The sequence below is a fragment of the Xenopus laevis genome, chromosome 5S (genome assembly GCF_017654675.1).
Source record: "Xenopus laevis strain J_2021 chromosome 5S, Xenopus_laevis_v10.1, whole genome shotgun sequence".
In the NCBI taxonomy this organism is placed as follows: Eukaryota; Metazoa; Chordata; class Amphibia; order Anura; family Pipidae; genus Xenopus; species Xenopus laevis.
Window position 1 is genome coordinate 30966160 of NC_054380.1, and position 14324 is coordinate 30980483.

The window sequence follows — 14324 nt, forward strand, 5'->3', positions numbered from 1 at the left end:
TGCTCCAAGTTACTTCACTGGTAGTTCATTTTTTTTTTGTTTTCTTTGGTTCTTCTTTTCTTCATCTTTCAGCATTCAGTGTAATTTACAATATAAGGGAGACAGTCCTTTATTTCCTTGCTTATCTCTTTATATCATCACTGGGATCCACCACCATTACTGATTTCCTTGTCATAGGAATAAAATGTGGAAATGTCTTAAAACTCCTATTTAAAAACAGCTGTAGATATATGTATAAATATATCAAGAATAAGCTTGATGCAGAACTGTACTTCATTATTCTTTGCTGAATGACGTTACTGTGCAATAGAGATAATCATGCATCCTTTACAACCTTTATTTAGCGAATATAAAGGAAATGACCGGGAAGCATTGTGCAATAAACATTAATTACAATATATAACAGTACATATGACTGAAACAATTAGCATGGTTAGTGGCATAATAATCATGCCGTACCTTTGAGTCAGTTATGGCCCTATGTCTAATGATTATGGGCAGTTCTGTTCTGTACCAAACAATACAGTAGCACTAAAACAGCTCCATTTATTTGGACATGCTTTTTTTCCACCTGTTCTTATAGTGGATGGAACAAATTCAATACCATGAGATCTAAGGCAGCTGAAAAGACGTGTAAGGTCAGAAAACCCCCATGTTCATTTAGATAACCAAAACTTGCTTCATTACTCTCTGCCTGGGGCACTAGTTAAATTGATTTTATCACCTCATGAGAATGAATCGTGGCTTAAGCTGCTTATGTATTGCTGTATTTCAATTTTAATGATTGGAATGCTGGTGTGAAAACCGTACATGAGCTGTATATGAACCCCGGAGTGTCAGAATGATTTTCAATATTTTACTGGCACCGTAATTCATTAGGAACCTCAACACAACACAACGTATCTAATTGCTGTGTGAGGCTACCAAACAGTATGGCAACACCGTGGCACAGGTTGATCTTTAGAAAAAGTTTTTTTCCTTTTTTTGCTTGTCTGTATAGCACGATGCCAAAGCAAATACATACAAAATGCTGAAAAAAGTACATTCAATTATGAACAGAAAACTTCATGAAATTTAATATGTACAGAGATATTTAGATTTCTTGAAAAATATCTGCTGGACTCGAATGTTTTTTATTGGCAGCCTTCAGCGTAGCATCTTTATGCACATTGGCCCAGTGCATTTTTGTATTAGTCACATGCCTTTTGAGGTTCATAAATGGTTATTTTTTGAAAGGTAGGCTATAAGGGCAACAGCCACTCCAACATATATCCCTGTTCCAATGGTGATAGACAGCACGGCTAGGAAGAGGGCCCGTCTGGAACTGGAGCTGGCTTGATGAAAGTCACCTTTGGCTACCGCTTTGTTCGTCTGCAAATAATCACAGAAATGAATTACGTTTTTAAGTTATACTTAAGTAGAAGATATAGTGAACCTCAGTCCGACATTCTAGCATAACAGATAAAAACCAAAGCAACACTAGATTAGACATGAATTAGCTCTCAAATAATAATTCTAATCCTTGTACAGGTATGGGATCCATTATCAGGAAACTCGTTATCCAGAAAGATCTGAATTATAGACAAAGACTCCTTTTTATCCATATAATCCATATTTAAAAAAATATTTCCTTTTTCTCTGTAATAATAAAACAGTACTTTGTACTTGATCCAAACGAAGATATAATGAATCCTTATTGGAAACAAAATGAGCCTATTGGGTTTATTTAAAGTTTACATGATTTTCTACTAGACTTAGGGGGTCAGAACTCCAAAAAATCTAGGCTTTTTTTTACTATAGAATCCAAATTTTTTGTGAAAAAAACCCTCAAATTTTTCAGGATTTATTACACCCTGACGATGGAAAAAGTCTGAATCCAAAAATCTGGCATCTCAGACCTGCCGAGGTTTTATGTAAGTCTATGGAAGAAGTCCCAAAGATATCCTGATCTGTGCTGGGTTTCATGCAAAAATCCAAAGATTTTGTGGTTTTCGGGCAGAAAATCCGAAAAATTAACATTTTCAGACAGTTCTGCAAGTTTTTTCCCTAACTGGATTTTTTCGGAAAAAGTATTGATAAATAACGGGAAATAACCAGTGCGGATTTGGTCTGAGTATATTTCAGAAAATTATGGGACAAAGTCAGATTTTGATAAATAACCCCCCTAAAGTACTGTATGAAGATCTAAATTATGGAAAGATCCTTTATCTGGAAAGCTCCAGGTCCCAAGTATTCTGGATAACAGGTCCCATACCTGTATACAGTTACAGGGTCGTTGTCCTCGTCCTGAAGTCATAGAAACAGAAACTCTTTAAACAGACAATGAGCAAAAATCATTCAGGATTTTCAAGCATTTCTTTAGCAGTTTCTGTTGGTCAAGCCTCTAAAAAGACCAATGCCAGTCGAAGCTGCATGCTGGCATCTTGCCGGCTCCTTGTATTAGTATTTAAATTATCATGTCATAGAGAGTACTTTAGGAATAGATAATGATAGCTAAGGGGAGAACTTTAAAGGAGATCTATTGTGTGAAAAACAAGAATGTGCCAGTGTATTAACTCTCCTAAATATAGAAGCAATATGCTTAAAGAAGTAATGTTTGGGGTTTATGTATCGAAAATCCCCCCCAAACCCTATTAATCCAGCAGAAAGGGATGGGACCCTTAATATCAGTGGGGGGGGGGTCAGCTGGTTGATGAAAACAAAAAAAATCTGGGATTCTGAATTCTGGGATTCCGAATTCTAAACAAATGAGGAACCAGTTAATGAAGGTTTCTTTCTTAATAGTCCCAATTCCAGTAATACAAATAATTATGCATGGTTCACCCATGAGGAATTTCAAGAGACTAGAACATGTTAAGATAAAAAAATTTCAGGGGCCGGAAGGTATTCATCCCAGGGTACTAAGCGAGCTTAGCTCTGTGATTGCCAAACCTCTTTACTTAGGGGCCCATTTACTTAGCTCGAGTGAAGGAATAGAATAAAAAAAACGTTGCATTTCAAATGTTTTTTTTGGCTACTTCGACCATCGAATTGGCTACTTCGACCTTCGACTACGACTTCGAATCGAACGATTCGAACTAAAAATCTTTTGAATATTCGACCATTCGATAGTCTAAGTACTGTCTCTTTAAAAAAACTTCGACCCCCTACTTCGCCACCTAAAACCTACCGAGGTGCAAGGAAGGTCCCTATAGACTTTCTAACAATTTTTTGGTCGAAGAAAAATCGTTCGATCGATGGATTAAAATCCTTTGAATCGAACGATTCGAAGGATTTAATCGTTCGATCAAACGATTTTTCGTTCGAACGAACTATTTGCGGTAAATCCAGTGTTGGACTGGCCCACAGGGATACCAGGAAAACTCCCGGTGGGCCCAGGTGTCAGTGGGCCCTCATGCTGCTAAACTTTTGGCCTATTTCATGGCTATTCCCTATTTATATGAGAACAAAGAGGCTAAATAGGTGGAATAATAGATTAAAGTATGTAAAGAAAAGAGACTAGGAGAATAGAGGTTGAGTGAGGAGAGGAAGAAAATAGTACTAATGGTGGGCCCCTGGTCTAAGGTTTTCTGGTGGGCCCCTGGTTTCCCAGTCCGACACTGGCTAAATCCTTCGACTTCGATATTCGAAGTAGAAGGATTTACATTCGGCAGTCGAATATCAAGGGTTAATTAACCCTCGATATTCGACCCTATGTAAATCTGCCCCAAAATCTTTCAGGATTTATTGAGGTCTGGCATAGTGCAGAGAAACTGGTGAATGGATCTTGCCAGACTAACTTAATTTCTTTTTATGAGGAGGTGAGCAGGGACCTCGATTCTGGGATGGCAGTGGATGTAATCAACTCAGACTTTGCTAAAGCATTCAGTGCCACACAGAAGGTTATTGGTTAAATTAAAAAATGTTGGCCTGGAACGTAGTATTTGTACCTGGATAGAGAACTGGCTAAAAGATAGACTACAAAGAGTGGTGGTAAATGGAACATTTTCTAATTGGACCAGTGTTGTTAGTGGAGTACCGCAGGGCTCTGTACTAGGTCCCTTGCTTTTCAACTTGTTTATTAATGACCTGGAGGTGGGCATTGAAAGTACTGTTTCTATTTTTGCGGATGATACTAAATTGTGCAGAACTATAGGTTCCATGCAGGATGCTGCCACTTTGCTGAGTGATTTGTCTAAGTTGGAAAACTGGGCAGCAAATTGGAAAATGAGGCTCAATGTTGATAAATGCAAGGTTATGCACTTTGGCAAAATAATATAAATGCAAGTTATACACTAAATGGCAGTGTGTTGGGAGTTTCTTTAACTGAGAAGAATCTAGGATTTTTTGTACATAACACATTGTCTAATTCTGGGCAATGTCATTCTGTGGCTACTAAAGCAAATAAAGTTCTGTCTTGCATAAAAAAGGGCATTAACTCAAGGGATGAAAACATAATTATGCCTCTTTATAGGTTCCTGGTAAGGCCTCATCTGGAGTATCCAGTGCAGTTTTGGACTCCAGTCCTTAAGAGGGATATAAATGAGCTGGAGAGAGTGCAGAGACGTGCAACTAAACTGGTTAGAGGGATGAAAGACTTAAATTATGAGGGTAGACTGTCAAGGTTGGGGTTGTTTTCTCTGGATAAAAAGTTGCTTGCGAGGGGACATGATTACACTTTACAAGTACATTAGAGGACATTATAGACAAATAGCAGGGGACCTTTTTACCCATAAAGAGGATCACCGTACCAGAGGCCACCCCTTTAGACTAGAAGAAAAGAACTTTCATTTGAAGCAACGTACAGTAGGTGGTTCTTCACAGTCAGGACAGTGAGGTTGTGGAATGCACTGCCGGGTGATGTTGTGATGGCTGATTCAGTTAATGAATTAAAGAGGGGCTTGGATGATTTCTTGGCCAGAATTAATTTTCTTTTTATATGTTATAATAAACCAGTACCTTGTACTTGATCCAACTTGATCCAGATATAATTAATCCTTATTACAGGCAACCCAATTTTATTGGATTCTATTGGGTATATTTGATGTTTAAATTCATTTTAAGTAGACTTAGGGGCAGATTTACAAAATTCGAGTGAAGAATTCGAATGTAAAAAACTTCGAATTTCGAAGTATTTTTTGGGTACTTCGACCATCGAATTGGTTAAATTCGATCGAATTCGAACGATTCGAACGATTCGAAGTAAAAATCGTTCGACTATTCGACCATTCGATATTCGAAGTACTGTCTCTTTAAAAAATACTTCGACCACCTACTTCGGTAGATAAAACCTACCGAAGTCAATGTTAGCCTATGGGGAAGGTCCCCATAGGCTTGCCTGTGATTTTTTGATCGAAGGATTTTCCTTCGATCGTTGGATTAAAATCCTTCGAATCGTTCGATTCGAAGGATTTAATCGTTCGATCGAACGAAAAATCCTTAGATCGATCGATCGCAGGATTTGCGCAAAATCGTTCGACTTCGATATTCGAAGTCGAACGATTTTAGTTCCCAGTCGAATATCGAGGGTTAATTAACCCTCGATATTCGACTCTTGATGAATCGGCCCCTTAGTGTATGTTGATCCATATTAAGGATAGATCCTTATTCAAAAACCCAGAGTATTTTGGATAATAGATCCTATACATTTATTACATTTGTTCTACTGAAAACTAAACATTATATTACCTACAGTTGTACTGGGGGAAATACTTGTTTCAATATATATAACCAGAAGCACAATGGTCCACAGCATTGAACTCTAACCTTAAGCCCTAAGCAGTGGACAGCAGAGAAGATCTTTTCAAGGAATGTGAAAGCAGAACTTTGTTAATATAGAGCCCAAAGTAAAGTTTTATATGTGGCATAATGTGCACGTACTGTAAACTGTGCAGGCATTAGGTATCATCAAGAGATTTGTGCTACAGCTACAGGTGGACGATGCTGGCATTTGTATAGTATCATCATGTGACATCAGAACTGTAAAATCTATAACTATTATAATTACTTTCTATTTCTTATTTGTGACCGTTTTTCTGATATTGAAGTGTAAAATTAAATTTTTCACTTTCTAAAGCAGCTCTGGGAAGGGGGTCGCCAACTCTTTAACTGTTCTAAACTAATACATTTATCCCTGAGTTTCATTAAAGGCAGCTGTTAGAATTGATACAATAGTTGATGATATTCCACAGATACTGCTGAGAAATGTATCAACTAATTGTATCAACTAAATGGAGCAAATTGTAACAGTTCAGATGTTCATGGATCACTGAGCTGCCGGACTGAGAGCTAGAAACACGAACTTTCAACTTTAAACTTAAATTTTGGGAAGACTGTAAAAAATAAGGTTTAATTTGGGAAGTATTGAAGTCAAAGTTTTTTTTTAAAGAGACAGTACTTCGATTATCGAATGGTCGAATATTCGAACTATTATTACTTCGAATCGAATTCGAAGTCGTAGTATCCTATTCGATGCTCGAAGTATCCAAAAAATTACTTCAAATTTAGAATTTTTTTACTTCAAAAATTCCCTCGAATTCACTTCGACCCTTGATAAATCTGCCCCTATGATTGCTGTTTCACATATTCTTTATTTGTTATTAAAAGTATGTTACCTGGTATTTGTGGGTAAAATCGTATGTTTAAAGCAAGATTTATAGGAACTATTAAAAGATTTCGAGAAGAGAAGGGAGATGAAAGTCAATTAGCATCACATACAATATTTTTGATCACAGAGATACGGTATGTTTATTCTCAGGGCTATGGTCTTTGATCAAGTACTTATGCTCAAGAGAGGAGGTGACTAAGAACACGTAGTTTTGCAATGTGTATGTTTTTGGATTAGTACTGTACTTTACAGACTGGTTTGAATACAGGTTTTGACCTACTGGCTTTTTAAATTGCTGTCAAATGTATTTTGTTTTACTGTGGGTCGATGAAAGGGTCGATCGATGGCAATCTCACCGGGGAATAGTGTGGTTTTCTGCTTTTAACGAAACTCTTTGTATTTCCCCAGTTCTTTTGCTTTGAGAAAGTAAGGTGAATCAGACCAGCAGTGGAATAAAATTCATTATTAAAGTTTATTTTGTGTGCCTGAATCATCTAAAGTTTGATTTTCTTGCATTAGTAGAAGTGCTAAACAAACAAAACTAACTTCTTTGTCATACAGCATCCAGTATATATATATATATATATATATATATATATATATATATATATATATATATATATATATATATATATATATATATATATATATATATATATATATACAGATGCAGCCACTTTGGTTTGTCTGTTTAACACAGAATAACTAAACACAGATATCCCATTTATCTCATTTAACACAGAAAACTGCGTCACAACATCCCATCTAATTAAGGCATTCACCATTGTTCACAATGGTGCTTTGGTATGCTAATGGAAAGGTTAAATGAGTTAAGATGACTTTAGATAACGCAGTTTCTTCAATTAACCATGAGTCATGACGCATTTATCTCACAAATCCAAGTGGCTTCATCTGTATATATATATATATATATATATATATATATATATATATATATATATATATATATATATATATATATATATATATATATATATATATATATATATATATTGGCAGACTCATAAAAGATCATACATGGGCCAATATAAGATTCTGAATTGGCCTCTCCAGATCAAGTTTGCAGGTTATTGGTTATTGGGCCCTCCCGATGGCTAAATCAATATTTGACTAAAAATATCTTTTGAGCAAACCCACCTAATGGGTCTTTGTAGGCCTGCAGTCACAGCCCAGTGAGCATGTTGATCTTGCCAAATGAGCGGATCTCAAGCTGTATGGCCAACTAAGGGAGCTCCTTCTGCAGTGCTTTTAAAGAATACGAAAGGGACTTTAAAATGACTTAAAAGCACCTTGTAAGAAAAGCCGTTCCCATTCCTTGGTTCTCCAAGGAGAGTCACTAACTAGCCTTATATTTACTTTTTTTATTTTTGTATTTAACTTTTCTAAATTTGTGTTATTATTAGTACTCCTGCTCTCTTTTAAATTATTACATGTTAAGTTCACCATTCCATTTCACAGTAAGATGTCACAGCAGTATTCACTGGGTAATGATGACATTAATCATAGAAGCAAACAATAGGTCAATGGGATTTTACCTGAAGTACTGTAACTGTGAAGATCCCCAGCTGAGATTTGGGAAGATGTCCATGTGACAACTATAAGCCAGGCACTACATAAATATGGGCTTTTTTAGAAGACCGGCGAAAGTCATTGCTACAAACCATGTCCCATTTGGAATTTGCCAAAAGAAATGTGAGCAAAACAAAAAATGTGGACATGTTCTCTGGTTGTTTAACTGTAACTTTTTGGCCTTAGTACAACTCACTATGGGTGGCAGCAAGGCAATGCTGCTAATGACCCTGAGATCACCATCTCCCAGTAAAAAGATGGAGGTGGTGCAATTTGGCAGCAGGAACTGGAGACATCAAAGAATTGATTCTGTGCTTTCTCTGCAACTCCGTTTCTTGCTTTTTTTTTCTTTCTCTCTTTTAGGGGCAAATTCATTAACCTCCAGAAATTTGCCAGCGACAGCTTCGCTCACGGCGCGACACTTCGCCAGGCGTAGATTTGCCAGGACAACGCTAATTCACTAAAATCCGAAGTTGCGTCCAGGGCGGCGAATGCTGGCAAAGTTGCGCTAGCGTTACTGCGCCAAGTGAAGTTGCACTAGTGCTGGCTAATTTGCATACGGCGGGAAGTTAAAGTTGAATGGACGTATATGTTGCAGCAAATACATTACATTACACAAGCCTGGGAAACCTTAATAAAATAAAATAAATATTGCCCTACACATGAGCCCACTGTATAGTTTATGTGCCATATGTTAGGAAATGTAGGGGGGAAGCCGGTTACCCCAAAAAAAATGTACGCTATTTTTCAGCCTATCAACCTGAAAAAGTAAAAGACGCCAGCGAGTTTTTTGGGACTTAGAAAAATTTTCAGCTAAATTTTGAGGAACTCTAGAGTCTATCTCCTTCGATATCGAAGTTATGCCGGCGACCGCTAGTAAATCGGTGAAGTACCAAAATGACGTCATGCTGGCGAATTTTCGCACACGTTAGTCACTTCGCCCTTTAGTAAATTTGCCCCTTACTTTCTTCTCCTTTCCAACTTTCCATCCTTCCTTCATCTACCTTTCTGCCTATATCATTTAGTTTTTCTTCCTATTCTACTCACACCTCCTTTATGCTCTTCTTTTCTATGAAACCAGTCCCATTTCATTTTGTGAGACATTTTTTCTCATTCCTTTGACTTATGTCTCTAATTTTTTGTTTTGTTTTTTCCTTATCTGGCACTAGTGATGGGCGAATTTTTCCCATTTCACTTCTCAGAAAAATTTGCGAATTTCCCGAGAAATTTGCGAAACAGCGAAAAATTTGCGAAATGCGAATTTTGATGCCGTCAGCGACAATTCTGATGCCTGTTAAAGTCAATGGGCGCCTAGGATTGTCGCCAGTGACAATTCTGACGCCGGCTACAATTCTAGACGCCCACTGATTTTCAGAATTGTCACCAGCTTCAAATATATTTTTGGCAGCAAATTCGTGCCTGCCAAATAAATTTGCCCATCACTATCTGGCACTTCTTTTTCTACCATCCTTCCATTGGAAAAAAGCCACTATTTTTCTTCATCCTTTTTCTTTCGCTCTTTACATTTCTCGCCTCATGTTTTTGCTCTTGTCCTCTCCCATTGCTATTTTCTCAACCTTGGATCATCTTCCACTTTTCTCTAATGTGTCTCTCATTTAAGTTTTCTTGGATTTTTTTTATTAAGGTTTTCATGTTTTGCACTATTCACCCATGTTCATGCATCTTAACAGCATCAGCCCTACCAGATCTCGAAAACTCTGCCCTGTGTGCTCTGCCTACAGCCCCTGGCACACTCCATCTAATAGGGATAACACAACTAAAACCAGTTGGTGACATTTTTGGAAACAGTATAAAAACATTGCTATAAATGCCTACCATGTTCATTGCTCCATCCTGTGTTCACAATACTGCTATAGTTTAAGACTAGCGATGAATGAAATGTTTTCACCAGGCATTAATTTGCAGAAAAAATGCCCATTGGCTTTAATGTGTTTTAAAGTTGCAAGAAAACACCCATTGACCCATTTTGATGAGATTTTGTAAATTTTTCAGTGACGTAATACAAGACAAATTTGCTCTTCATTATTCAAGGCATATTCAAAAAATGTGCTTAACTTTCACCCTGGCTCCATCGAAACATTGGTCATAAAAATTGATGTTTAGACAGGGATCAAGCATAACCCTGATCACTGACTCCTACACCTTAAACTGGTAGTTTTTTAGTACCACTTATCTAAAACCCCTCTAATCGGGGGAAGGTGTGGGAGAGCCTCAATTTAGGGGGATTTAAAGTCATTTTTATATTACCTCCACTCCAAGTAGAATATTTTTTAAAGTACAGTATTATTGAAGGTATAATAAAATACCTGTATGCTTATGATATACTAAATACAGTAAAAACTGACAATGTATCCATTGTAATATTATAAGGCATTTAGCAAATGTAGAGAATGATGTTTTGTATTGGTTGCCCATTTACAGGTGATGCTTAAAGGGTTTGTTATATTCTGTGATGTTCTGAGACAATTTGCAATTGGTTTTCATTTTTTATTATTTCTGGTTTTTGAGTTATTTAGCTTTCAGCAATCTGTATTACACTAGCAACCATGCATTGATTCCAATACGAGACTGGAATATGAATAGGAAAGGACATGCATTGATTTGAATAAGACTGGAATTGAATAGGAGAGGATCTGAATAGAAGAATGAGAAATAAAAAGTAGCAATAACAATACAGAACAGAACATCTGTTTTTAGATGGGGTCAGTGACCCCAATTGAAAGCTGGAAAGAGTCAGAAGAAGAAGGCCAATCATTTAAAAAATGTAAAAATACTTACTTAGAATTGGTCATTCTATAACATACTAAAAGTTAACTTAAAGGTGAACCACCCCTTTTTTTTATAGATGCTTGGGACCTGGGGTTTTCCGGATAAGGAATCACTCTGTAATTTGGATCACCAAATGCTAAAAATTACTTACACATCTAATAAACCCAATAGGATTGCTTTGCCACCAATGTGGATCCATGCAGCTTAGATCCCGTCAAATACAAGCTACTGTTTTATTATTACAGAGAAAAATAAATCATTTTTTTCAAATTTGAATTATTTGCTTATAAATTGACTCTTAGGGAGATGACCATCCTGTTATTCTAGATAACTGGTTTCCATATCAGGATATGGATAATGTAAATGGCTTTTAATTTTTTTTCCAGCTTAGATTAATATTAGTGATGGGCCAATTTATTGGCGGCAAATTTGCGCGATTCGCCACCAGCGAATAAATTTGCGAAACGGCCGCATTTTCTCAAAAAAAAAAAAAAAACGGACGCCGGTGTCAAAAAAAATCAGACACTGGTGCCGTTTCACAAATTTTTCGCCATTTTCGTGAATTTTGCAGGAAATTTGCGATATTATATTATATTTTATTACATTATTTTATATTATTATTGGATCAATAATATAGCAGTTTTATTTTATTTCAAGCATTTGTTACAGCCCTGAGCACTCCCCTTGTAGCGACTATCATGTTCTCCAATGCAACACATTCTCATTATTTAATCAAGCATTATGAATATTTGGATTATTTTATAGCAAAAGGGAAGGGCAACTCATCCCCTAGTGGTTATTTTTGTATAGAGATACCCTTTAAGCTATCTCATATAACTATAGTGTATTTTTTCTATATTTATACAGTTTTTGACCCACCTGGGCACCGTAATTATAACCAACTATCACACGTACCATATAACAAATTTTAATTGAAGCAACGTAGGGGGTTCTTCACAGTCAGGACAGTGAGGTTGTGGAATGCACTGCCGGGTGATGTTGTGATGCTGATTCAGTTAATGACTTTAAGAATGGCTTGGGTGATTTCTTGGACAGACATAATATCAAAGGCTATTGTGATACTAAACTCTATAGTTAGTATAGATATGGGTATATAGAATTTATATGAAAGTATGGAGGGGTGTGGGTATGGATGCTGGGTTTTCATTTGGAGGGGTTGAACTTGATCGACTTTGTCTTTTTTCAACCCGATTTAACTATGTAGCTAACTATGTATTTGTACAAGTATGGGACCTGCTATAGAATGCTTGGGGGCTGGGGCTTTCTGGATAAGGGATCTTTCTGTAATTTGGATCTTTATGACTTAAGTCTACTAAAATATTATCGAAACATTAATTGAACCTAATAGGATTGTTTTGCCTTCAATAAGGATTAATTGTATCTTATTTAGGTTCAAGTACAGGGTACTGTTTTAATTTTATAAAGAAAAATGTGAATAATTTCATCAATGGAGTGTATGAGAGATGGCCTTTCCGTAATTCGGAGCTTTCTGAATAACGGGCTCCCAGTAAATGGACCCTATACCTGTACGCCAGTGTTTGAATTGACTCAATATATCTGATGGTGATTTTCTAGCAATTTGTGGCATGTAATGTGATCCACAATTGTTTGGTATAAGTTTGCAGCGTGACTGTTTTGCTTTAGTGAATGTTTGGGAGGCAGGTTTATCATATATCCATTTGTTTTGTATTCCTGTCCGTTATTTGTGCAGCCAATTACCCACTCAATGGTAGACTGCTGAGCCTGGGTTACTATACAGTTGTTTTGAAAATCGGTAGTAGAACATTTAGGGAAAACTCAAGTATTTTGATTACTGAACAGAGAGCGTCCGTGAAATGAATCCTGAGTGGTTTGCTTATCTTACATCCCTCTGATTCATATGAATTCCTCGTCAAACATTTAATTTGGCTTATAATACAGTATACATATGAATATATATATATGGCACAAGCAATATTGTTAGGCTCTTTCACAAAGTGAAACATCCATATAGAATGTTACTTCCAGCTGAAGGGATGATAATCAGTTTATGTTTTAAGCTTTATGCCTGTATAATGGGAAGAATTACTTCTGCAACAAGTTCTTAGAGTCTACGGACAGTAGTGTTTGTAACACTGATTCATAGTGTAATGCACGAAAAGAACAGTTTCACTTAAAATACATATTGTACATTGTCATGAAAACATGTATAAATCATAATATTCATAAATATAAATGGAGAAAACACCACCTATGTGATCAAAACAGCAGCATGGTTATCAGTGGAAAAATATACATTTCTCACCCCCTTTTAACCCTTCCTTGTCCTAATTTCCATATTCAAATAAGGGTTGAGATTTAGCCAAATTTTTCAGGAAAGTTCCAATAATCGTCAGAATCCCTAAACAGTGGTATTGGATCCATTATCCGGAAACCTGTTATCCAGAAAGCTCTGAATTGCAGAATGTCCATTCATTTTTTCCCTGTATTAATAAAATAGTACCTTGTATTTTATCCCAAGATACAATTAATTCTTATTGGAGTAAAAAACATCCTATTGGGTTTATTTAATGTTTACATGGTTTTCTAGTAGCCTTAAGGAATGAAGATCCAAATTACGGAAAGATCTGTTATGCAGAAAACCATAGTTCCTGAGCCTTCTGGATAGCAGGTCCCATGTCTGTACATATTTTTTTAAATAGAAATTTATGTTTTTTTAAATAGAATTTATGTTGGCCTCTTATTGTTTTTGTGTCTTCAGTTTAAAAGGAAATTATGTCAAGGCATTATATCCAATCAGTGTCAAGGCATTATATCCAATCAGTGCTTTTCTTTGGTTTTCTTTGGAATTGTAGCCTATCTTTAAAATTATATTGTCTATTTCTAGTGCTGTTATTATATTACAGAGATTTCTGCAAAATGTGATGATCTGCACTTAGAGAAATAAACAACACACTAACACAAATCAAACCAGAACTTCCTAACTTAAAAGAGTTTTTATCTGTAATCTCCAGAGGTAGCCATCAAAAAATAAACCTGCATATCAACGGCAAGGAAGTATTCTTCAACTCTTTGCTTTCATACACCAGAGTCTTCAACTTTGTAGGTTCAATAGGAAGTACGGGGCTTTGGAGAAACATAAATTACAGCATTTATAAAATAACCTTGAGCCTGATAAAAGAAGTGACTATTGATTTGGTTTTACAGTGGCTCAGGTTTATATGCTCATGGCACCAGCAGATTACTTGAAAAGCTGAATATATTTTTTAAATGAAAAAGCGACATATAAAATGTATGGGTCTAGTACCAGTTAACAGTATGGGATGATTTATCTGGAAACCCATTATCCAGAATGCTC

The 14324-nt window shown here is 36.3% G+C and overlaps 1 protein-coding gene across 1 annotated transcript in view; it reads right to left on the reverse strand.

Moving 5' to 3' along the window:
• Positions 1-316: 316 nt before the first annotated feature.
• The window catches only part of syndig1.S (synapse differentiation inducing 1 S homeolog), a 192431-nt gene continuing 178423 nt past the window's right edge, over positions 317-14324 (reverse strand). Inside the window, exon 4 of the mRNA XM_041564363.1 lies at positions 317-1371. Coding sequence (XP_041420297.1) covers positions 1213-1371 — 159 coding nt within the window. The 3' untranslated portion in view covers positions 317-1212. The remainder of the gene's footprint in view (positions 1372-14324) is intronic.